The following is a 24,520-nucleotide window of genomic DNA, read 5'->3' on the forward strand; positions in this document are numbered from 1 at the left end:
AACAAGAGCCAGCAAGCAGAACACACGATCAGGTGACATGGACACTGCTCATTAGAAATTAATAGGAAAAAAATATTGTATCCATGTCGCGTCTTGAGAGGGTTATTTGTGAATATACTTTTTTGTGAGAATGGGTTGCCTCTGGAGATAATGGCCAATTATAGCAGTTCAGGTTTTTACTCGCCAGAAGAAGCGTGCTGCAGGGACCGAAACAGCAGGAGTCCATCGGTGCTGTGTGCACATTCATGTCCTATTAGAGCATCGCTATGAAGGAAGCAAGAGTCTCTAGCCCCCTGACATCCACCTTGCAGAAGTGTCATCATTAAAAGTGATGTTGAATCGCTGCCAGCCACAGTGGCTCTGTAGTGGGATCGACCCTGCAGAAGGAGGGAGAGAGCATCAGTTACAAAAATAACCTGTGTACTTTTAAGATAAGATAAGATGGACCTTTATAGAGTGGTGTAGTGACGAGTCCTAAACCCCGGAAGTGAGTTAACATTGTACCACTTCCTGTTCCCTCGTCTCAGAGCCAATGGGATTTCTCAATGTCTGAAAAACGATGGTTGTTATCAAGTGGCTGAATCGGACTACACAAGTTGTCGAGGCCGTTTTACGTCATTACACCGAACACGTAAACACACAAGTTTGTTTGCCCTGTTCTGCTTGAAAGCAAGTCCCTGCCTCCTGCAAACTGTTAGAACAGACGCTTCAACTTGTACAATTTTGAATCTGTATTTTTGAATATGGATCTTGAGTTGGCGTGACGTTGAAGTCGTGCTGCTGAACTCGGCTGTAGTTCGTTTATAGCATAACGTTAGCATTTTGCTTCTGGCGATTACATTTATGATTAGAACGTGATAAAAGTAGGATAGACATGTGGAGATTATCCGGCTGAACAAGTTAGTTTTCCACAGACCTTATTTTTTTACAATATTCCAAAATCCTATGGAGAAATCCCGTTGCTTTTTGTCGAGGGAACCCATGCAGCTTACTTCCGCGTAAATACGTCATCCCTGCTCCACTCTATTGATCCCCGTGGGCAGTAGTTCAAATAGCACCAGGGTAAGGATGAAAAACGGGGCAGCACAGATTCACACAGGTTAATAAAATTAAAGATAAAATCAAAGATACATATAAAATAATGAAAAACTATGAAATAAGAAATTAATTAAAATGTGCACATATTGGGTCATATAAACCATGAAGTAAGAAATGAATTCAAATGGAAATGAACATAGTGTATATACAAATTGGGTCATATATACATATTAGATATATTTACATGAATGTGTGGAAACAATATTTTATGTCCAGTAATTTTAGTGACCATCTTCAATGTTGCCATAATAGTGTAGATATGTTTAGTTTAGGGCTGTGTCGAAATAAAGTGTTAGTGCTGCACTAATTGGTCATTTCCTTTTAATGAGATTGCTCTATTTTTAACCCAAGACAGGAGTAGTGTTTTTATGGAAAAGCCAGATTATTCTACATGAAAAAAAGATGTATTTCACATTTGAAGGATATGAAGTGACCATGAAAGACACTCACTCTGTAAAACAAGATTTATCCCTTTCTGTCCGGGTGTTTGAACTCACCATTTCCTCTGGCACTGGAATTGATTTATTACCTTGAATACATTTTCATGTGTAGATTGTGATGGCACCACTGCATCATAGCTGGATGTGTCCTCCTACAATATCTGGTTGCGTCACACTTTCACCATCCCTAAACGCAATTCTGTGTACACTCCATAATTACCATAAAACTTAGAGAGACGGCCTGATGACAGAAGTTTGGCTTTAGGAAAAGGTTTTGGCTTCAAGCTAAATGTGTTCAGCTCCTTCAAGAGGAGACCATTGCCATGCAGTCTTTCTTCAGAAAAACTAATCCTGTTTCTTTATTTAACTTCTTAATTGTGACACAAAAACGTCTCACTTGAGTGAAGAAGCAGGAAGTAAAAAGGAACTCACCTTGTGGTATAACCGGCAAGAGAGAAAGCCTTTGAGCTCCAGACTGTTTCAGAGAGAATCCTTGATAATCCATGATATGGCGTTTCATCACGGCAGCATTTAGTTTAGACCAGGGGTCTTCAACTAAAATTCAACGAGGTCCAGTTAGAGAAAATCTCCCCATGCAAAGGTCCGGAACATCAAAATGTCTAACTTGCTTCATGAATTAGTGTGATATATATTGAAGTGACAGCAGCTTTATCAACGTCTGCATGTAATCAACAACTGACTGCCAATCAATTTATTGTAAATTAACATTACTTAAATACTGTGGATATGTGTAATGTTCCTCTCGGGCTGCATTTACAAATAAAATAGAGAAAATAAATAAAATAGCTTTTGAAAATATGTGCATCTTAAAAGTGCTTAATTTGAGATAAATCAAATAAAGTGTAGCAGCAGCTTGAGTTTCCCTTTTTCTTTGTTAACCGTTTCACATCATGACTTAACAGTTTCAGACGATTATATAACAATATCAGTCTTTACACATCATAACAATTGAACAGTTTTAAAGTTTCTCTTTCTTTCCCTCTTATATTGCAGTCCATCACTCACTTTTTTTTAAATTCAGTGTGAGAATTGAGCTTGAGCTTGTCCTGCCAGGAGTTTGTAAATCTGGGCTGAAATGGTGTCAGGGCCATTCTCATACACATGCAGGTGCTCATTGGTTACAGTGATGCAAACACAGGTATGGTGAAAAAAGAGAGAACTATTCGAAGCAGAAAAAAAAACAGCGTAATATACCATCTGACAAAGGCCTGTGCTATAATGCTTCAATTAACTGCTATTCTTTATAATATACTCAGATCAATAGGAGACAGAGATGTTATAAATCAAGGGTTTTTATTATTATTTACAGCAGGGGTGGTGGGGAACCTTTTTCCTTTCAATTTTTACAACATCCTCTGAGGGCCGTACAAATTATTGAACTTAACCTCTGCTTAAAAAAACTAAAATCACAGCCCATTAATTTTGCCTTTCTTTCAGCTGTGCAAAGAAAAAGCAACCTCTTAATCCAGATATCTCACCATGACTCACGTATCGTATGCATGCACGTGCACGCACTGCACGGTGTGGCATGACCACCAACACAGAAAGATATGGACACAAGATGTGTGCAAATGTATTTAGTATCCTATCCATGTGAACATGATTTAAGTGGGGGGGGGGGGGAACTAACCTCCTCTAGGGGGATCCGTTTTTAAATATTGAAGTTAAAAGCATCAATCTGGTGCACTTTGAGAGCAACATTAAGAGATCTATGGATACATCTCTCAACAACACCCAGATGAAACAGAACTGTAAGCATATTTTTCTTTTTGGATATTTTACAAATCACTCCCCTTTTAAACTCTATTGTTGTTATTTTTAACAACTTTTTTGTTGCTGTCATATAGTATTTTATACCTGTTTTTCATTTAGTCTCATTAATAACTATATTGACCATATCAGGGTGTGCCTTAACCTCACTGAGCTGAGGTTATTTGAGCCTCTCAGGAGATAGCTCTCTTCCACCTGGTTGTAGAAAAGCTCTTTAAATTCGTTAGCATAGCTAGCTAGCCAGATGCTAATAACAACAGATCGCCACTGTGCTTACAACTAAAGACACAGACACGCAAACACTGCGGCATGTGTACGGCTCCTTATGGGTATTGCAATATTTTAAGGGCTGGAGCGGCGTTCCGGTGCTCAGCACTCCTTTCAGACAAGACATATACCACGTGAAGACACGTTACGCTCGTGTTGTGTTCAAGAAGCTTGTTTAATTATTTTTGCGGTCTAGATTTCTTCTTCTTTTTTGAAGTGAGAAGTTGTCCGTCAGTCGGACTGACTCTTCGGTTCTCCACAAATTACACAAGTCACCCAAATCAGCGTTAAAAAAGCGGGAGGCGCCGAAAAAAATCCCCTATTAATGTATTGAGTATAGCTCCGGGTCCGTATAGGTCGGCGTCTGGGTCCGGATCCGGACCGTGGTCCGCCTGTTGCCGACCCCTGGTTTAGACAGTAGGTGCCGGGTCCCGCCTTTTTTGTATCCATTTCTTTATTTTCTAAAGCTTAATACCCCAAATCAGCACGTTTGAAACTGGAAGTGAAATAGAGGGATATGAGGCATGGCTAGAATGGGTGATCTGTTTGGTATTTTGAGCAAAACACTTCAGAGACATGTTTTAAAATATATTTTTATATATCTGAGAGCTCTGCTATTGCCTAAAAATAGCATGATAGGTGACCTTTAACTTCTTAATCGTGACACAAAAACGTCTCACTTGAGCTGGCTTTACAAGAACACAAAGTAATAAGTTGTGGGACATCACTAAAGTAACAATTACTGTGCCTGTTTTTCTCAATCTCGATCTGGTGGTTGATAAAGGCTGTTGCAGTTTCAATTAGATATCAAGCATACATGATCCAGTTTAAAACCCTTTTGAGGTGAAATGAACAGACACCAACTAGTCTGTAAACCACCTGGACTTTCAGGACAAATGTTTTTGAAATGATTAAACTATGAAGCTGCCCTCCAAGTAGAAAATAGCTGTACAACTGCACTATCGCACGAATTAGATTCCTCTGCAAGCTGGCATTCAGACCTGTTGTTGTTGAAGTGTCACTTAGTAAGAACATGTTTTTCCGTACAACACAAGCCCTGTTTTGTTCTCCTTAATAACACATGTTAACTTTCCACATGTCAGTGTTTAATGACACTGCAAACCATGTGGGATTTCAAAATGGCAGGAAACCGTTTTAGATTGTGTGGCTTTCCTTTTAACGTTTTGCATCGCTTTAGGAAAGGTTTTGGCTTCAAGCTAAATGTGGTCCGCTCCTTCAAGAGGAGACCATTGCCATGCCGTCTTTCTTTAGCAAAAGTAATCCTGTTTCTTTATTTAACTTCTTAATCGTGACACAAAAACGTCTCACTTGAGCTGGCTTTACAAGAACACAAAGTAATAAGTTGTGGGACATCACCAAAGTAATAATTACTGCACTTGTATCTCAACGATCTGGTGGTATTGAGCTGTTCGTGCAGCTGCTGAAACACCTTGATGCACGAGGCTTTCAGAAAATAATAATGCGCTGGAAAAGCACAAAGTACTACGTTGATAAAGGGTGTTGCCGTTTCTAACTTTGTTCTCTTGTCAGGACAATTACAAGAAAGTTGTAGAAAGTAATGCAGGGTTTAAACTTTATTTAAAGGTTTAACTTTATTAACACCTTTATTCGTCCCACAGAAGGGACATTTGCATTTGTTGCAGCAAGAAAAGAGCCAAATATTAACCAAGAAGCATGCATACAAAATATTAAAGATATTTTTGCTGGATTACAGGTTTATGAGTTTTTCCAAGCACTCAGCCTTGAGGCCCAAATGAGTCTGTGCTCATTACGGGTCTGTGCCGTTGTTTTATTTATATTTCACACAGTGCTGTCATGTGACGGGATATCGCCCAAGGGCAGTGGTTCTCAAACTTTTTCTGTCAGGCCCCCCCTTTGGAGAAAAAAAAGTCAGGCTCAGTGGCGGCGCCAGAGATTTATTTTGGGGGTGCTGTGGGGTAGCTTGACGCTTCATAGAGGGTGCTCAAACATTTAGGGTTTCCCATTAATGTACCGGGCGCTACAGTGGAACTTTCTACTGCAACACTCCCCACACGCATATACACAGTGTGCCAGTTACAATGAAGGCTCGATAATCAGCTCACGGCATATAGGTGTAAGCAGGGGTCAAGTGCTATTTTTATAGGTGGTGTGTGGACCTCACATAGGGGGGTCTGGGGGCATGCTCCCCCGGGAAGATTTATTTTTAAATATTGAAGTTAAAAGCATCAATCTGGTGCACTTTGAGAGCAAAATGAAGAGATCTATGGATACATCTCTCAACACCCATTTGAAACGGAACGGTGAACAGATTTACTTTTTCTTTATGGATATTTTACAAATCACTCCCTTTTAAACTTTATTCTTGTTTTACTGTCATATAGTATTTCATACCTGCTTTTCATTTATTCTCTTATTTTTTTATAACTATAATGATCATATAAACGTGTGCCTCGGAAATAATTGTTTACATTAATGGTGACCAAAACGTTTGAGACCCACTGAGATAACACTGAGAGAGTCCTTTAGCTCACTGAGTCTCTCAGTCTGACAGGAGAGGACTCTCCTCCACCTTGTTGTTGAAAAGACTCCTTATATCTGTTAGCGTAGCTCGCTAGCACCAGAAGCTAACAACGATTTCCGGTACCGGTGCGCTCTCTCTCGCTCGCGCACACAAAATGGCTCGTTACACACACACACACACACACACACACACACACACACACACACACACACAGAGCCGAGCTTTAATGAAACCCAGAAACCCAGACGTAACAGTACTGTACAGCATCATATTATTTTCGAATCAATAATTTTTCAAATTACGATTATTTTTTTTTTAGATGTTCTAGATTTGCGGAAAACAACTTAAATCCACATTACTGACGATTATTTATCCCTCAATTATATGGTATCAAACCTAATGATATCAATGCACCAGCACTTGTTTGGCTTATTTAAAGCAAATTAAGCTGTACTTTTTCTTTTTTTTCCGAGTTTGTATCTTTATGGTTTATTGCATTTTTTTCCCCCTCAATTCCCCCGGCCCAACATGATAATAATAATTCATTAAATGTTTTATTAGAGCGCTTTACAATTACACATAGGCCTATTAGACATGTAGCAGTTATTACTGTGGACAATACCCACAGGAGCAAATACAAAGAAACGAAAACTGGATCAAATGTACACGATGGGACAAAAACACAAACTGTGGTTCGGACTCTCAGGTGTGGAAACGCCCTTAAATACAGATTAACTCGTGTAAAAACCAAAAAAAACTTTTTACAGTAAGTCCTGTCATTTTTCACAATTGGATGTGTCTCGCCGCCCCCCCCCCCCCCCCCCCCTTACTGTGGCCCCTCCCGTCTCTCGCATCAGCCAATCAAATATGTCGGGCTTATGACCCACAACAGTTGCTATAGTAACGCCGTCCTGCCTCCTGGAGAGCATGTCATGCATGTTAAGTGTTCCTCCGATGCTCACTCGTTGTCTTGCACTCTCTCAAGTACACACACACACACACACACACACACACACACACACACACACACACACACACACACACACACACACACACACACACACACACACACACACACACACACACACACACACACACGTTTTAAGGTAACTCCCAACCTGGTCCAGGAAATACTTCAAGTTAGTCAGTAAGTCTGACTTAAAACCTCTCAGTTTTGCACTTTGAAATCTAACATGTTGCTGTCAATCTGCTAAAGTTGCAGGAATTCTTGAGGCCTTTATTTATCATTGGACATTTTCTGCAATTTTAAAATGTTTTCTTGGCTTAGATGTATGTAACTAAACTGTATGGCATGTTAAATAATTCATAATAGTTTTTTTTCTTGTAGTATTTGAGATATTTTGCTGAAAACCAACAGATATCAGCCTGCTCGATTAAGGTCAGGGGATCGTAATTGGCTCTACACACACACCACACACCACACACACACACACACACACACACACACACACACACACACACACACACACACACACACACACACACACACACACAGACACAGGATAAAGTGACCCGGTGGACCAGATATAGTTAACATACATAAGTGCTTGTTCTGAAGAAGCACTGTGTGTGTGTGTGTGTGTGTGTGTGTGTGTGTGTGTGTGTGTGTGTGTGTGTGTGTGTGTGTGTGTGTGTGTGTGTGTGTGTGTGTGTGTGTGTGTGTGTGTGTGTGTGTGTGTGTGTGTGTGTGTGTGTGTGTGTGTGTGTGTGTGTGTGTGTGTGTGTGTGTGTGTGTGTGTGTGTGTGTGTGTGTGTGTGTGTGTGTGTGGCTACAGTTACAGGCTGAATATCGTATCACAAGATTATTTTCTCTCAACTTTTGTTTTGTTTTAACAGTATACAATTGTACTGTTCTTTAACGTCCCAGCAAATAATGTACTACCTTTACTCCTGTGTTGCCCACTTTTTTCAACCTATACAAATCTCTATTTACATATCTGGAATTCAGTTTCTGGGCCATATTAGTTGGGATTTCGACTAACTAGGGAGGCGTGTGGTGCAGCGGGTTGTGCGTTGGGATCAGGGGGTCACATGTTCAAACTAGAGATGTCCCGATCCGATTTTCAAAAAATCGGGGATCGGGAGACAAAAATCGGGGATCGGGATTTTTTTTTTTTTTTTTATATAATTTTTTTTATTATTATTTAATGTTACAAAACAAAAATGAACATGTTCACGTCTTAAAGTCATCCTGAGGACTTAGTTTTGGTTTAAAATTACACAACATCATGTATGTGTTGCTTTCTTTGGGCTTGTTTTCATAGACCTGGTTGCTTATTCCTCTGAAATCTGGCAACAGAGTGGGCGCAGTGTCTAATAGTAGCAGCAAGCTAACGAGAGGCTACGTTCAGCTGGTGACTCGGGAGTCGGGACAGAGAAAATGTCAGGAGTTTGGAAGTATTATAAAATTGAAAGCGAAGGCAGTGTAATGATGCAGATGCAATGTTTGCAAGGCGGAGGTTCCGTGTGGTGGAAAGAACAGAGCTACGTTCAACACGACCAATCTAATACGCCACCTGAGAAACAAACACCAACAACAACATGGGGAGTACACAGAGGCACCTCAGGGAACGGCACTGAAACAACCGACACTTTCAGAGACTTTGAAAAGGAAAGAGAAACTGCCCCAGAACAGTGAAAAGGCCAACACAATAACAGCCAAGATAGCTGACTTCATCGCGTTGGATGACCAGCCGTTATCTGTTACCTTTTTTTTCTCTTAATGCATTGCATAAAGATCGGATCGGGAAAAATCGGTATCGGCAGATTGTCAAAATCAAATGATCGGAATCGGATCGGGAGCAAAAAAAGGTGATCGGGACATCCCTAAACCCCACTGCAGTCAGCATGTCGTTGGCCTTATTACCGTTTTATAGGCTTTTATCCTCTAACGTTCCCCATAAACCAGACGTAATTTCTGTGAAGCTTTCTGACTCCAACTGGGCTGTAATTTATGTTTGGTTTGTTTTGGGATTATTAGGCTCAGACTAGGTGAAGTTTCTAAACACACCAATTAGAGATCAAGCATTTTAAAGCAGAGGCTAGCCAGTATAGGCATGTCCAGCCATGCAGTTGGGTGGTTTGTAAACTACCTCTCTGAAAGGTCCCAATGTGTTCATTTTGATGGGCTGTCTTCTGAGTGGTTGAACATTGCAAATGGTGTACCACAAGGTTCTGTTTTAGGACCACTTTTATTCTCCATCTACATCAACAGTTTAGGTGAAAATGTGGATGAAGCTACTTTACATCTTTATGCGGATGATACTGTGATTTACTGTGCAGGTCCCTCCATTAAGGAGGCTGGTGTTAAATTACAGGCTGTTTTTAACACTATTCAGACTCAGTTCTCTGAACTAAAGCTTCTTTTAAATGTTGAGAAAACCAAGGTAATGCTATTTTCTAAAGCTAAAAAGACACCAGAGCCTGTTTTAGATATTGTAACTACGCAAGGAAGAAAACTTGAAGTGGTTACCTGTTACAAATACCTGGGTATCTGGCTTGATGATTGTCTCACTTTTAAACTTCATGTCAATAACCTGCTTAAAAAACTGAGGGTTAGGCTAGGTTTCTTCTCCAGGAACAAGTCCTGTTTCTCGCTTGAGGCCAGGAAAAGGCTAGTCACTGTGACCTTTTTACCTGTGCTGGACTCTGGGGATCTGATGTATATGAATGCACCTGCCAATTGCCTGGTCAAGTTAGATGCTGCGTATCACAGTGCACTGAGATTTGTGACAAACTGTAAAGCATCAACCCATCACTGTACCCTGTATGCAAGGGCTGGTTTGCTTTCACTAACTGTACGGAGGCTCAGTCACTGGTACATTTTTATATACAAAGCCATGTTAGGGAAACTTCCATCTTATATCTGCTCCCTGATCTCACGGCGAATTGAAAGTACTTATTGCCTGAGATCGAATGCTGTGGTTTTATTAAATGTGCCAACTGCTAGGACTGTCTTAGGGAAGACAGCTTTTCGATGCGCAGCTCCTCTGTCTTGGAATAGTCTGCAAATTAAATGGAAATTGAACAATCTGGTGCCACTAAATGTTTTTAAAGCTCGGTTGGATGCTACTCAATCGGAAGCTATTGGTACCTGTTTATGTGGATAGTTATGTAAATGGTGCTGGATGATGTCCTTTTGTTGTTCTGTTTATGTTTCATGTGGAACTACTTGAGCAGGTCTCCCTTGAAAAAGAGATCAATGATCTCAATGGGATTTATCTGTATAAATAAAGGTTTGAAATGAAATGATCCAGTTGAAAACCCTTTTGAGATGAAATGAACAGACACAAGATAGTCTGTAAACCACCTGGACTTTCAGGACAAATGTTTTGAAATGATTAAACTATGAAGCTGCCCTCCAAGTAGAAAATGTATTATCTTTTTTACACACGGCATCTATTGCACGTCTGTCCGTCCTGTGAGAGGGATCCCTCCTCTGTTGCTCTCCCTGAGGTTTCTCCCATGTTCCCCTTTAAACTGTGGGTTTTCTCCGGAAGTGTTTCCTTGTACGATGTGAGGGTCTAAGGACAGAGGGTGTCGTATTGTCATACTGATATTCTGTACACACTGTGAAGACCACTGAAACAAATGTAACATTTGTGATATTGGGCTATATAAATAAACATTGATTGATCGAAAATAGCTATAAAACTGCACTATCGCAAGAATGAGATTCCTCTGCAAGCTGGCATTCAGACCTGTTGTCACTTAGTAAGAACATGTTTTTCAGTACAACACAAGCCCTGTTTTGTTCTCCTTAATAACTTTCAGAGTTTAATGATTTGATTCAAGGCTTTCGGGATAACCACTGCAAACCATGAGGGATTTCAAAATGACAGGAAGCAGTTTTAGATTGTGTGGCTTTCCTTTTATCGTTTTGCATCGCTTTTCTGGTTCTCTCAAGCTCTGTTTTTTTTACCTTTTCTCACTTGCAGTAGTGGATCAATAGTGAATCAGACATTAAGTTAGGTGACTGCCGTCTATCAGAATAATTTCAACCTCACCTCATCTGTCTATCAATCTATTTTGCCACTTTTTTGAAGCTAAAATCGTCTTTCTAGCTGCTTGGATGTGAATACTTTACTTGATTTTACTCTTCTGTGTTCTGTAGCTGAGTGAAGAGTAAATGGGCTGGACATGTATTATTAATTATTCTGCTTGTTATTTTTAAGATAGTGGGTTTATTCTTTGAGTGAGTTTGTTTTCTTTCTTGCAGTAAGAGTAAATGACATTGCGCGAGAGAGGTGGAAACATTCGGCAGCTCCTAGCCTGTCTTCCAAAATTGAAGAAACAGTTTGGGAGCTCACTGCAAATTATTCATAGCCTTCTGTTAAAGCTGCTACAATCTGTGTGTGTGTGTGTGTGTGTGTGTGTGTGTGTGTGTGTGTGTGTGTGTGTGTGTGTGTGTGTGTGTGTGTGTGTGTGTGTGTGTGTGTGTGTGTGTGTGTGTGTGTGTGTGTGTGTGTGTGTGTGTGGTGTGTGTGTGTGTGTGTGTGTGTGTGTGTGTGTGTGTGTGTGTGTGTGTGTGTGTGTGTGTGTGTGTGTGTGTGTGTGTGTGTGTGTGTGTGTGTGTGTGTGTGAAAACAAGAGAGTGCCAGTGTTCAGAACACGAGGAAAGCTAATGTGCGTCGAGGATTATTTAGTTGTTGGTCGATAGCGGGTCGGAGTTTTATGCTTTTTTCCTTTCGCTCTATCGCTGAGGCAAAAACCTTCCTTAAGAGTTGATTCAGTAGAAATATAATCTCAACAAAAACCCATTATCTCTATTACTGCGGAAAACACCAGTGGAAATACAAAAAATGTGGTAATTAGAATAGCGATCATCAAACAAATTACAAGGAATTGGCTAAAAGATAATAACTTCTGCTACTTTTCTCTCGCGTATAGCCCGTTCGTTCACACGAGGCCGTAACGGAACCGAGGGAACAGACCCCTCAAACGATAACGGGTCCCAAGGTGGATAGACCTGCAACCGGAACGCTCTGGGGGGCCAAACGGCTCTGTGTGTACGTCCTATACGATAATTTCCTGATACCGATGAAGCCATAGCCCCGCCTCTCCCCACCTCTGCTGCTCACCGCTGTAGCATGGTCAGCTACTGCTACTGCTACTGACCATGCTACAGATGTTAATGCAAAATCTACAGCTCCTCCAGGAGAACTACATGAACTACATGTTGCTAAATCCACCGCGGAGAATAAACAGAAGGGCAACCATGCTCGGGGGTCTTCTTCGCTGCTTTTGGTGTATTTTGTGGCGGAAGTACAGCGCCACTTACAGGCCCGGCATATGTACTACAGCGTCTCCAGCGGGTCGAGCGGTCTCCTGTGAAGGGAAACGTTTATTGAGCCGTATCCGTGTGAACGGAATACTTTTTTGATATCGAATTCGGTTCGTTTGCGTTCCCGTGTAAACGGGGCCTTAGTAAACTCACAATGGAATAACTTAGTAAATGAAATCTATGTAATATAGAAAACAACTGTGAGAATTAGAAACCACTTGCATATCTTTGAGGAAAGGTGGGACAAACTGGTCAAGTGTAGAACAATATAATTAATGTATACCTGAGTATTAACAATGTATTATTACTATTATTTCTTTTCGTATTTGTTATCTGTTATGTAGTTAATCTTTGTACCTAGATGTGTTTATTTTGGTGTGTATGCCTTGTGAATATTTTCTTAAAATGCAAAGAAGGAAAAAAAGGAAAGATAATTAAAGGGATGAATATTATCGTCGGGGGGAAAGGAAATGATGCAGCTGAGATGTTACGGGGTGTGAAGGTTAGCAGGTGGAACGATGGTGAAATTACATAATAAAATAACTGTGGCTTTAATGCAGTTACATCTCTACGTGTGCTTATTATGCACTGCTCATAGTGTGATTAACAGTCTCAAGTGTCTCAAGCTACTGGAGGAGCATTATCATTTTGTTTTGAGTATGTTGTCCTGCTCCATCTTGATTATTATCAGCTCTCTCAATGAGGTGAGATGTGTCGGTGGGATTAGTCCGCTAATTGAATTCAATCAAGCTGATTACACAAGCTGATATGAGGTGATTATTCATAAACACAAGTATCTTTGGTCATTATCCTGTCAATTACAGCAAGGCAAGGCAAGTGTGTTTAGATAGCAACACAAGGCCATTCAAAGTGCTTTACAAAAATGAAAGACATTAAGAAAATGGCATTTCAAAACAGTCATTAAAAAAGCAAAGATAATAAAATAAACATTAAGCAGGATATACATAATTAAAACTACACTTAGCATGTTTTATCATGTACAATTTTTGAAAAGTAATCTGTTGAGACTTTAACGGGTCTCTTTGTTTACCTTTTAAAATGGTAAATGGACTGTACTTATATAGCGCTTTATCCAGTCTTTTAAGACCCCTCAAAGCGCTTTACATACTACATGTCGTTCACCCATTCATACAGAGCAGTGTATATTACTCTAGGAACTAACACGCATACACATTCACACACCGTTGGCCATGCCATCGGGAGCAACTCAGGGTTAAGTATCTCGCCCAAGGACACATCGACATGTTGACTGCACGGGCTGGGATCGAACCCACAACCTTCTGGTGGAAAGACGACCGCACTCCCTCGCAGCCGCAGTCACCTTACTATATTTAAGTATCAAAACTCACATCCCCGTGTCCCAACTCAAATGAATTGGATTGTTCGTTCTTTATCTGTGCGTCTTGCCTTAGTGGGAGGACTTTGTCGAGTACAGTATAGCCAGTTGGACGGAAACTAGTCTCTTCTAGGCTTCATCTGATGTACTGAAAAGCTGGTCTCTCCATTACAATTGTTACATGATTTTTTAAATAATTGTGATTTTTGTGCGCAAGTGAACTATCCATTTAGTTAACGAACATCTTAACGACTTACTTACATGTAGCTAAGTCATCTAAATCTAAAATGCAGTGTTTAAAGTGATTCGATGGCGGCGACGATTGCATTATAAAATCCTAAAAAGTATCGGCCAAATATGTGGATTTACCATAAATAAAAGAAATGAGAGATGAAACCGGAGATATAGCTTTTTTTATGTAAGCTTAAAGGTTATTTTACTTTCTTGTAGAATTCCTGTTCTTTATTTTGAGTAATTTTCTAAAGTATTTGACAATAATTGATTTATTTGAATGGAGAAAGCTTCCATGTTGTGGCCAGAGGTGCACACATCTCTTTTTCTCTAACTTGTTTACACCTCTGCTGGTGATAAAAAATAGTCTGAGTTTAAGTATTTGCTTCGTTATACTCTTGTATTCTCCTTGAAGTTGAACGGTTACTTTCCCATTACTCCACGTCCTGCCTCGTTCCCTTGAACAAGCATCGATAATAACTTTTGCACATAAGACGTTATAGACCTACCGAACCGTAGGGGCTGCTATATTAGCCTCAGAGTTTGTGTGTGACTTTATTTACCTAGATGTCAGCTTTGCACACAACTCATATCGTTTTCTGACACAGAGCGTGCACGACAACAGATAACGTGACATCTAAAGGTTTTTAGAAGCTGCTCGATCTCATGCAAGTACACAATCCATCCAAATGTACGAATGCTGCTCCACAGACAGCATCATTTCTCTCTCCATGTCTGTGCAGCCACGTCAGCAGCGTCAGGCCTCGATATCTTATCTTTGCGTAGTTTAACGCAGGTGCAGCAGGAATATCAAGTGTCAAAATCGTTCGGATGCTCATGTACGTGCATGCGGGTCAAATCAAGTCGAAACTCTCCCGTCTCTGTGAGCGCTGCCTTTTGAAGTTCTATCATGAAAGTAAGAATAGCCATTTAAACCTGCTAACAACAATACAGGATGTACTGTGTGTGTGTGTGTGTGTGTGTGTGTGTGTGTGTGTGTGTGTGTGTGTGTGTGTGTGTGTGTGTGTGTGTGTGTGTGTGTGTGTGTGTGTGTGTGTGTGTGTGTGTGTGTGTGTGTGTGTGTGTGTGTGTGTGTGTGTGTGTGTGTGTGTGTGTGTGTGTGTGTGTGTGTGTGTGTGTGTGTGTGTGTGTGTGTGTGTGTGTGTGATGGTTAAGATAAGTCTCCAGGAGATGCATGTAAGTCAATGTAATGTCCCCTGAAGTGATGTATACATGGTGTGTGTGTGTGTGTGTGTGTGTGTGTGTGTGTGTGTGTGTGTGTGTGTGTGTGTGTGTGTGTGTGTGTGTGTGTGTGTGTGTGTGTGTGTGTGTGTGTGTGTGTGTGTGTGTGTGTGTGTGTGTGTGTGTGTGTGTGTGTGTGTGTGTGTGTGTGTGTGTGTGTGTGTGTGTGTGTGTGTGTGTGTGTGTGTGTGTGTGTGTGGTGAAACAGGGGGCTCTCCTGCCCATGCTGTTCCTCAGTACAAACGCTGTGTGGATGATAGTATTTAAATACACACTCTCTTAGCCTGCCCCCTACTGTTGCCCAGACCTACTTTCAAACACACACACATACACTCACACACACTCTGGGGAAAGTACACCCTTTAAACACTTTGTAGATGATCAGAACTGGACTAAATATGCGCTGTGAGCTAAATGAGTGTTGGGGGATTTTTCTCAACCGACTTCCCATCAGTTAAAACTCAATGAAGCACTTTGAGATACACTTTGGCCAGAGGACTTTGTGGATCATACTGCCTCTTGTGGTGAAGAGGGGTGTTGCTTCTCCTCTGCTCTGTGCTCTCATTAGCGTATGAACAGATCAGAAACTAATGTAATAATCAACTTGTCTTCTAACGGAGAAATTGCCATCACGCTTAGCTCTGGCTGCAAAGCATGCTGGGATTGGGTTTGCATCATATGTGCAACCTGGGAATGTTTTGCAGCTCTGGAAAGGATTTCTGAAATTCGTACGAATCCCTCGCCTCTTACAAAGACTTCGTTTCATTTTTTTAATATATACCAAAAGGCATTACGTTAAAGCACTGCTCTTCCGTCTATATAATACTTTAACACAGCTTAAAATGGTGAAATGTAACGATAACAGGATGTTTCTCTTTGGTTAATACAGAAAGCTCATTTGGTTTCTGTACTTTATCAAATCTCGAATTATTCCCAGTGGATTACTGACATTTTTTAACAATAACAACACTCGTGTGCACAAACCTTCACTACACACCCCTCAATATTTAGCTGTTGTAGTTCTCAAAGTGTCCAGTTGGTGTCCTCCTCTCCCCATTTCCCCTCCACATCCTGAGTGACAGGTGGAAGTGCTTCTCTCTGCTGTGACACTCGGGAGAAGGACTCCACACATCAGACAAACGGTCCCGTGTCGCCTAATGTTAAAAACAATGAGAACATGTATTTATCACAGTTTAAACAAAACAAAACAAGCTTCCCTTTGACATATCTCAACCAGGCTTGTATGGCACATGTTTAAGAATGGCTAAACACTTCTTCTTCTTCTTCTTCTTCTTCTTCTTCTTCTTCTTCTTCTTCTTGACATTAATGTTTTAATAAGCATCCTTCCTTCTCTCTGTGTGTTTCTATCCAGGAGCTGATGAGAGTTAAGTGCCGTTAAGTCAAGTGCAGTCCGTCCTGCGGCCTCTCCTCCCTGCCCTTCCACATCTTTCCCCCCCGACCGAGCTGCTGTTTTGTGCCTCCATCTTTTGGACCTGAACCACACTAAGTCCTGAAGTCACACACACACAAAGTTACACACCTCACCGCCAGCCCCACTAACCAGGATGATCACCTCGGAGCTCCCCGTCCTACAGTAAGTGAAACACACAAAAGAAACAGTTAGAATTCACTCTTCTAAAGCGGTTCTCGACGTAATTGTGTACTGTAGATAAAGTTAATATTTTAAAGTAGACGTTTGTGTGACTTCATCTGTGTCTTCATAAACAAACACGATGTTGTCGAGTGTGTTTCATAGAACTTCCTGAATATTTGCCTCTTTCTCTCTCTCTCTTTCTCTCTCTCTCTCTCTCTCTCTCAGGGACTCGTCCAATGAGTCTGGGGCAACAGACGCAGTGGGCTTAAGTATGAGCATCAGTGAGATTGAAGAACCAGAGGTCAAAGGCAAGAAGAAGAGAGGGAGGCCTGGAAAAGCAGCCCAGGTATGAGCCTCAGAGTGTGTGTGAGGAAAAGAGTGAGAAAAGCCTCGTTAACAATCAGACTGTGTGTGTGTGTGTGTGTGTGTGTGTGTGTGTGTGTGTGTGTGTGTGTGTGTGTGTGTGTGTGTGTGTGTGTGTGTGTGTGTGTGTGTGTGTGTGTGTGTGTGTGTGTGTGTGTGTGTGTGTGTGTGTGTGTGTGTGTGTGTGTGCGCCGTCTCGACCCCCAGTTATCTGTTTCTCAAGTGAATACAAGCGGTTGTTCTTACCTGTGTTATTGACGTCTCTGCCCCCACAGTCAACCAATAAGAAGCCTCGCAAGGCGCCGGCGGAAAAGTCTGTGAGCGTAGCACGAGGGCGAGGAAAAGCCAACGGTGTGGTTCAACATAATGGAGACGGAGGAGACCCCGTCACGCTGTTTGAAGTGGTCAGAATGGGGAAGAGCGCCATGCAGGTGGGTGGGATACAAGCTCCTGAAACACATGCGTTCATCTTCAAGCTTGTGTGTGCAGACAGAGAGATCGAAATACCGTTTCCAAATATGTATATATACACACAGAAGAAGACACATTTGTACATGTGCACACATTAAGAAACAGGCAAACATGTAGACACACTTGGAGGAATCATTGAACCCAATAGACATACCCAAAGCTGAGTTGAACAGGAGAGACTGGATAATAAAGGTGGTAGAACTCATAGGAAGGGTCAGGTTATTGACTGGAATTTGTCCAGGGTAGCCTTGTGACACTGATTATTCACACACACACACACACACACACACACACACACACACACACACACACACACACCTTCGTTTCACCGTAAAAGCCCTGAGGGAGTAGCATTTTACGATAAAGTATCCCTGTGGTTCTTTACTTAAGGACACGATAAAGTCAAAGTCAACTTTAATGTCAATCTTTCACTTTGTGTGGACAGACGGAGAGATCGAAAAGGACGTTTCCAACAATCCCGAATACAAACATACAATTATACAATATACAGATATGTATAATAAATCCTGTACTCTTTAGTCAACTGGACATCGCTATCAAAGCACAGATCACTGACTGGTACAAACTCATCGATACCGCTATGCTTGGACTGCTGCCCTCTGCATCTCACACAGACACAGCTACAGCCTACGATCTCAACACGACATCACTCTGTCCGTCCCCTCAGTACGCACGGTGCTTGGGGAAAAAGCCATATCGTACTCTGCCCCCTCGACCTGGAACACACTCCAGCAGGAACTTAAGCTGACCAATTTGATCATCACAGATTTTAAACTCATTTTAAAAAAGCTGGAGAAATCATCTGTGGTCGTTTGCACCTGCTATATCTGACTACTTTGTACGATGTTGTGTTTGAGTGTTGCCTCTGTGTTTAGTGTCCTGTCTGTCTGTAACTTTGTGGTAGTGTTACCACTGAACACAGGTCTCTCTTGAAAATAAGACCTTGTGTCTCAATGAGATTTTACACCAGTATAAATAAAGGCTAAATAAAAAATAAATAGACACATTTACACATTAAGATAAACAACACAACAATCAATATATTTGTATTTAGCCAGATGAAAACATTGAGACAACATCTCATTTACAATGCTGACATGTTCTTACACATAACACAGACATTTAAAATACAGAGAACACAACTCAGTAAGCAAAAGACGAAAAGCAGTCACTACATTGTGCACATTTGGGACAGTAAGAAAGGTGCACTACTTATTACTGCAAGAGCAGCTGGTGGTAAGGACCTCAGACACTTCAATTTAAAACAGGCTATAGGGACAAGTGCCCTCAGTTTGAGGCTTGATTGAAGGTCATTCCAAGACCAAGGACCATCATAAAAAGACTCCTTTTTCCAGCCTCAGTCTGCACGGCAGGAACATGGACCCGTATCCAGGCACTGGTTCTGAGGTTGAAAGAGTCACAAACTGGAGCAAATCTGGCACATATGTACAGTGGAAGCTTACCTAAAATGGCTTTATACATTAATACAAACCAATGCTGCATCCTACGCATACTATTCTATATACAGAATAACAGTCACTTCATTATCTTGAGAATGTGCATTAGTGCACGATTGTCCATAGCAGCGTAGACGTCTCTCACAAGATGCTTAAAAACACCAGTATTGCATTTCCAATTCTAGTACATTTGGCTGATCTCATGTCACGCTGAACTGCGATTTGTGATGCTGTGAATTGAGCAGCTTTGTATTAACAGATGTTTCTGTTTGTGTTCAGTCTGTGGTGGACGAGTGGATCGAGTCGTACAAACAGGACAGAGACTTGGCGCTTCTGGATCTCATCAATTTCTTCATCCAGTGCTCGGGGTGCAAAGGTAGGACAAAGCAAAGCTATTAAAACATCATGTACACGTGTCGAATAGAAATGTGAATCTGATTGAAACCCTGTCCATATGTCTCTGCGACCAGGCACCGTGAGGATCGAGATGTTCAGGAACATGCAGAACGCAGAGATCATCCGCAAGATGACCGAAGAGTTTGATGAGGTAAGTTCAGACGGAGAATAGTTCAAGTGAAACGGTTATCTTGAAGGATGTGTTGCTGTATTTATCATAATTATTAGCATATCAAATATGTTGCCAGTCTATAGAAGCGATACACAGTGGCTGTTTCTCAATCGCAAGGATGCTGGCTTGGTAGTCGCGTACTTCCAAGTCACTTCCTTCAGAAACAAAGCAAGTATACTTCCAAGCCACGGCTTCGGAAAACGAAGAAGAATGGAACCGCTAACAAGTGTGCCACTCTCTCTAACGGTTTCAACATAAACTGCACCGAAAATAAATACCTCACGATGTCTATCTAATTATGAACTTGCTTTACTTTCACGGGACACATGTTTGGTGATAACAAATGTAACAAAGTAACATATTTACCAACACATGTTCTACGCCACTACATACTTACATTTAAATGTGTGCTGCGTCGGTTCAGCCATTCTCCACAAGGGTTTTTGAAATTGATCCGTGCGCAAAGCATTGTGGGGATTTTCAGGACGCGAAGTCTACCCATGTGCAGCCTCGACATTTCCCCAAAACCAAGGACACGGCCTTGGTGGAATTCCAAGTATGCTGGACATTGGAACAGACCTTCGGCGGCACTCGACGACGTAGCATCCTTGAAATATTGGCTTGGAAGCCAGTATCCTCGAGATTGAGAAACGGCCAGTGTGTCCTCTTCTCACGTTCAGGGATAATATGCCACTATACACGAAACATGTATAAAAATAAATAAAAAACTTGATAAAACAAGATACTAATATTTAAAAAAGCTTGAAATAGAATACATGGGTAACGCGTTATACAGAATACACAGAGGCATACTACGAGACCAAATCAAAATCCCACTGATAAATAATATTATTAGGATCAAATCAAAACTCAGCTTTTCAGAACTGCTTTGAATCTGTAATTAATGTTGTGTTTTAACTATAGTTTAATGAATCTTTACTCTGTTAGTGTCTTTGAGTTTCAAGAAATCACGCTCTATAAATAAAATGCATTATTATTATTATTAAGATTTCATTTAATTTCATTTAACCTCTATTTACATCAAACACTACAGCAGCAGCAGCATAAATGACACTATAAAAGGTACTCTGACCACCCACCGCCCACCTCAGTTATATATAAATCACACTGCATTGCACAACAACAACAACAACAACAACACCAATAAGATAACAAACAAGATCTGATATGGTGTCTTGAAAAATATAACACAGTTGACAGTAAAGCTCTGTGGGTTGTGGAGTTCGCCAGCTGAAGAGAGGGACACTATTTCTCCAACACTGAAGAAAGCGATGGGATATTGTTGCCAGCAAAGAGGTTTGAACAAGAGACCTCTGATAAACGACGATGGAGCCGCTCTGATCAGGATGTTTTGTGTTCGAAAATCTCCCTCGTCCCCGGCTTGAGCTTCAGCCTCAGGATCCATGTGTCTGTGATCCTCTCCAGAAAGGAAGTAGTCATCACATACAGAGCATCAACTAGTTCCTGAGCAGTGTCCTTCACATGCTGATATCCAAGACAGGGAGTCACAAGATGGAGGACTAGAAAGCAGTCTTCAATGTTTACTTCAGATTAGCTCCACGTCAGAAATGAGCATGCTTGATGTCTGTCTCCATAGAGGCTGAATCATCATGTTAATCACATAGCTATCATCTGCCTCAAACAGTCCTGATGCTCTTCTGGGTCATCAGACATCCTGTCTTGTACACAGCTCCAGTTGGGATACCTTTGTTACCATGGGGACTCTGATATCGGAAGAGGACATTCAGTATTTTCCCAACATTTTGTCAACAGGACAGCGGGGATTATCCTCTCACGATGCCCGGGCCGCTGTGGAAGAAGTTCCGCTACAACTTCTGCGAGTTCATCAGCGTCCTGATCCGCCAGTGTCAGTACAGCATCATCTACGACGAGTACATGATGGACACGGTGATCTCCCTCCTCACCGGGCTGTCCGACTCTCAAGTGCGAGCCTTCAGACACACCTCCACGTTGGCAGGTAAGGACGGCAGCTCGTCGTTACAATGAGACATTTTGTTTGGACAGCGTTTTCTGAAGAGTAATTCTGAGAGTTACACACCTCCTCAAGCAGGGGGGTCAAACTCAATTTCATCGCGGGCCACATCAGCATTCAGGTTGCAGTCAAAGGGCCGGTTGTAACTTTAAGACTATATAAATATATAATATATATCAAATAATGTATTATATTACATTATTACCTCTGCATTGGATTATTATCTAATAGGGTATTGACTTCATAATTAACTTCGTCTGAAAGCAAAAGTCTAGGGCAAATAATTGCAAGTCTCTTCAGTGTGCATGTCTCAAAACGAAATGCATTGTGGGACATGTAGTTTATGGGCAACGTGCTTTTGTAAAGCGGCATGTCATAATATATACCGTATTATAAACGTATTATATTCTTTGCAAGCTCTTGCGGGCCACATACAATGAAGTCGTGGGCCGGATTTCGCCCGCGGGCCTTGAGTTTGACACCATGTCCTAAACAGCCAGTAGTTTGTTTGGTCGCGCAACATCGTACAAGTGGCATGTCATTACAATAAAGAAAGGTTTAAGTGAATAAAGGGGTTAACTAAAAGTAGGATTAACTTTAGAAATGCCACTTAATGCTTGAAAGTTGTTTGATTATTAAGATGTGTGACAACAGCTTCACTTTTATATCTTAATGCTTCTGATTATCGTATTTGCGTCGGACTGTTTTACCTGGAGCACAAACAAACAAACAAGATTAATTGGTTGTAAACTTGGTTTTGTACAATTTACAAATAGTTTCCTGCGATGCAAGTCTGAGGCCTTTACGTATATATGTCTGATCCTTAACTGGGCCTTTCTGCGTGTGCGCAGCGATGAAGCTGATGACGGCGCTGGTGAACGTGGCGCTGAACCTGAGCATTCACCAGGACAACACGCAGCGGCAGTACGAGGCCGAGAGGAACAAGATCGCCGGGAAACGAGCCAACGACAAGCTGGAGCTGCTGCTGCAGAAGAGGAAGGAGGTGGGCTGTCCCCTCTTCTCCATGTCTCTTCTACATCAACATGTGTCCCCTCTTCTTCATGTCTCTTCTACATCAACATGTGTCCCCTCTTCTTCATGTCTCTTCTACATCAACATGTGTCCCCTCTTCTCCATGTCTCTTCTACATCAACATGTGTCCCCTCTTCTCCATGTCTCTTCTACATCAACATGTGTCCCCTCTTCTTCACGTCTCTTCTCCATCAACATGTGTCCCCTCTTCTCTATGTCTCTTCTACATCAACATGTGTCCCCTCTTCTCCATGTCTCTTCTACATCAACATGTGTCCCCTCTTCTCCATGTCTCTTCTACATCAACATGTGTCCCCTCTTCTCCATGTCTCTTCTACATCAACATGTGTCCCCTCTTCTCCATGTCTCTTCTACATCAACATGTGTCCCCTCTTCTCCATGTCTCTTCTACATCAACATGTGTCCCCTCTTCTCCATGTCTCTTCTACATCAACATGTGTCCCCTCTTCTCCATGTCTCTTCTACATCAACATGTGTCCCCTCTTCTTCACGTCTCTTCTCCATCAACATGTGTCCCCTCTTCTCCATGTCTCTTCTACATCAACATGTGTCCCCTCTTCTCCATGTCTCTTCTACATCAACATGTGTCCCCTCTTCTCCATGTCTCTTCTACATCAACATGTGTCCCCTCTTCTCCATGTCTCTTCTACATCAACATGTGTCCCCTCTTCTTCATGTCTCTTCTACATCAACATGTGTCCCCTCTTCTCCATGTCTCTTCTACATCAACATGTGTCCCCTCTTCTTCATGTCTCTTCTACATCAACATGTGTCCCCTCTTCTCCATGTCTCTTCTACATCAACATGTGTCCCCTCTTCTTCATGTCTCTTCTACATCAACATGTGTCCCCTCTTCTTCATGTCTCTTCTACATCAACATGTGTCCCCTCTTCTTCATGTCTCTTCAACATCAACATGTGTCCCCTCTTCTTCATATCTCTTCTACATCAACATGTGTCCCCTCTTCTTCATGTCTCTTCTACATCAACATGTGTCCCCTCTTCTTCATGTCTCTTCTACATCAACATGTGTCCCCTCTTCTTCATGTCTCTTCTACATCAACATGTGTCCCCTCTTCTTCATGTCTCTTCTACATCAACATGTGTCCCCTCTTCTTCATGTCTCTTCTACATCAACATGTGTCCCCTCTTCTTCATGTCTCTTCTACATCAACATGTGTCCCTTCTTCTTCATATCTCTTCTACATCAACATGTGTCCCCTCTTCTTCATGTCTCTTCTACATCAACATATGTCCCCTCTTCTTCATGTCTCTTCTACATCAACATGTGTCCCCTCTTCTTCATGTCTCTTCTACATCAACATGTGTCCCCTATGTGGAAAGAGACTCTGAAAGTTTCAGGAACAAAGATTCTCTCTCTTTTTGATCCATTTCTATAAAAACCTGTGTGAAAATGAGCTGATCAGATTTTGGCCACTTTGTGATGTCATAACGATGTGTTGGCTTGTGTAACCATTAGCCAATCAGCAACCAAGGTACCCCCCCCCCACACCTTAGCACCTGAATCTCCTCTAGAGCACTATTGAGTTCTTTGTAACCAAATGTCTCTCAGAGGGGCGTGGGGAGGGGCTCCTTATTTTCATCTAAAGTAACAGACAGAGAATCAGCACTTTGGAAACAGGGCTGAAACAGAGGGGATTATGGGTAATGCTGCAATGATCTGTTTGGTGTTTGGAGCCAAACACTTCAGAGACATGTTTTGTAT

General features: G+C 41.6%; 1 protein-coding gene across 2 annotated transcripts in view; it reads left to right on the top strand.

Moving 5' to 3' along the window:
- Window positions 1-24,520, top strand: part of stag1a (STAG1 cohesin complex component a) — a 94,641-nt gene that overhangs the window by 41,293 nt on the left and 28,828 nt on the right. For both annotated transcript variants that reach the window (XM_071201680.1, XM_034111173.1), the window contains 7 exons: window positions 16,627-16,848; window positions 17,074-17,194; window positions 17,487-17,642; window positions 19,440-19,536; window positions 19,631-19,707; window positions 21,523-21,727; window positions 22,594-22,745. In XM_071201680.1, coding sequence (XP_071057781.1) covers window positions 16,820-16,848; window positions 17,074-17,194; window positions 17,487-17,642; window positions 19,440-19,536; window positions 19,631-19,707; window positions 21,523-21,727; window positions 22,594-22,745 — 837 coding nt within the window. In that variant the 5' untranslated portion in view covers window positions 16,627-16,819. The remainder of the gene's footprint in view (window positions 1-16,626; window positions 16,849-17,073; window positions 17,195-17,486; window positions 17,643-19,439; window positions 19,537-19,630; window positions 19,708-21,522; window positions 21,728-22,593; window positions 22,746-24,520) is intronic.

Source organism: Pseudochaenichthys georgianus, chromosome 22 (genome assembly GCF_902827115.2).
Source record: "Pseudochaenichthys georgianus chromosome 22, fPseGeo1.2, whole genome shotgun sequence".
NCBI lineage: Eukaryota > Metazoa > Chordata > Actinopteri > Perciformes > Channichthyidae > Pseudochaenichthys > Pseudochaenichthys georgianus.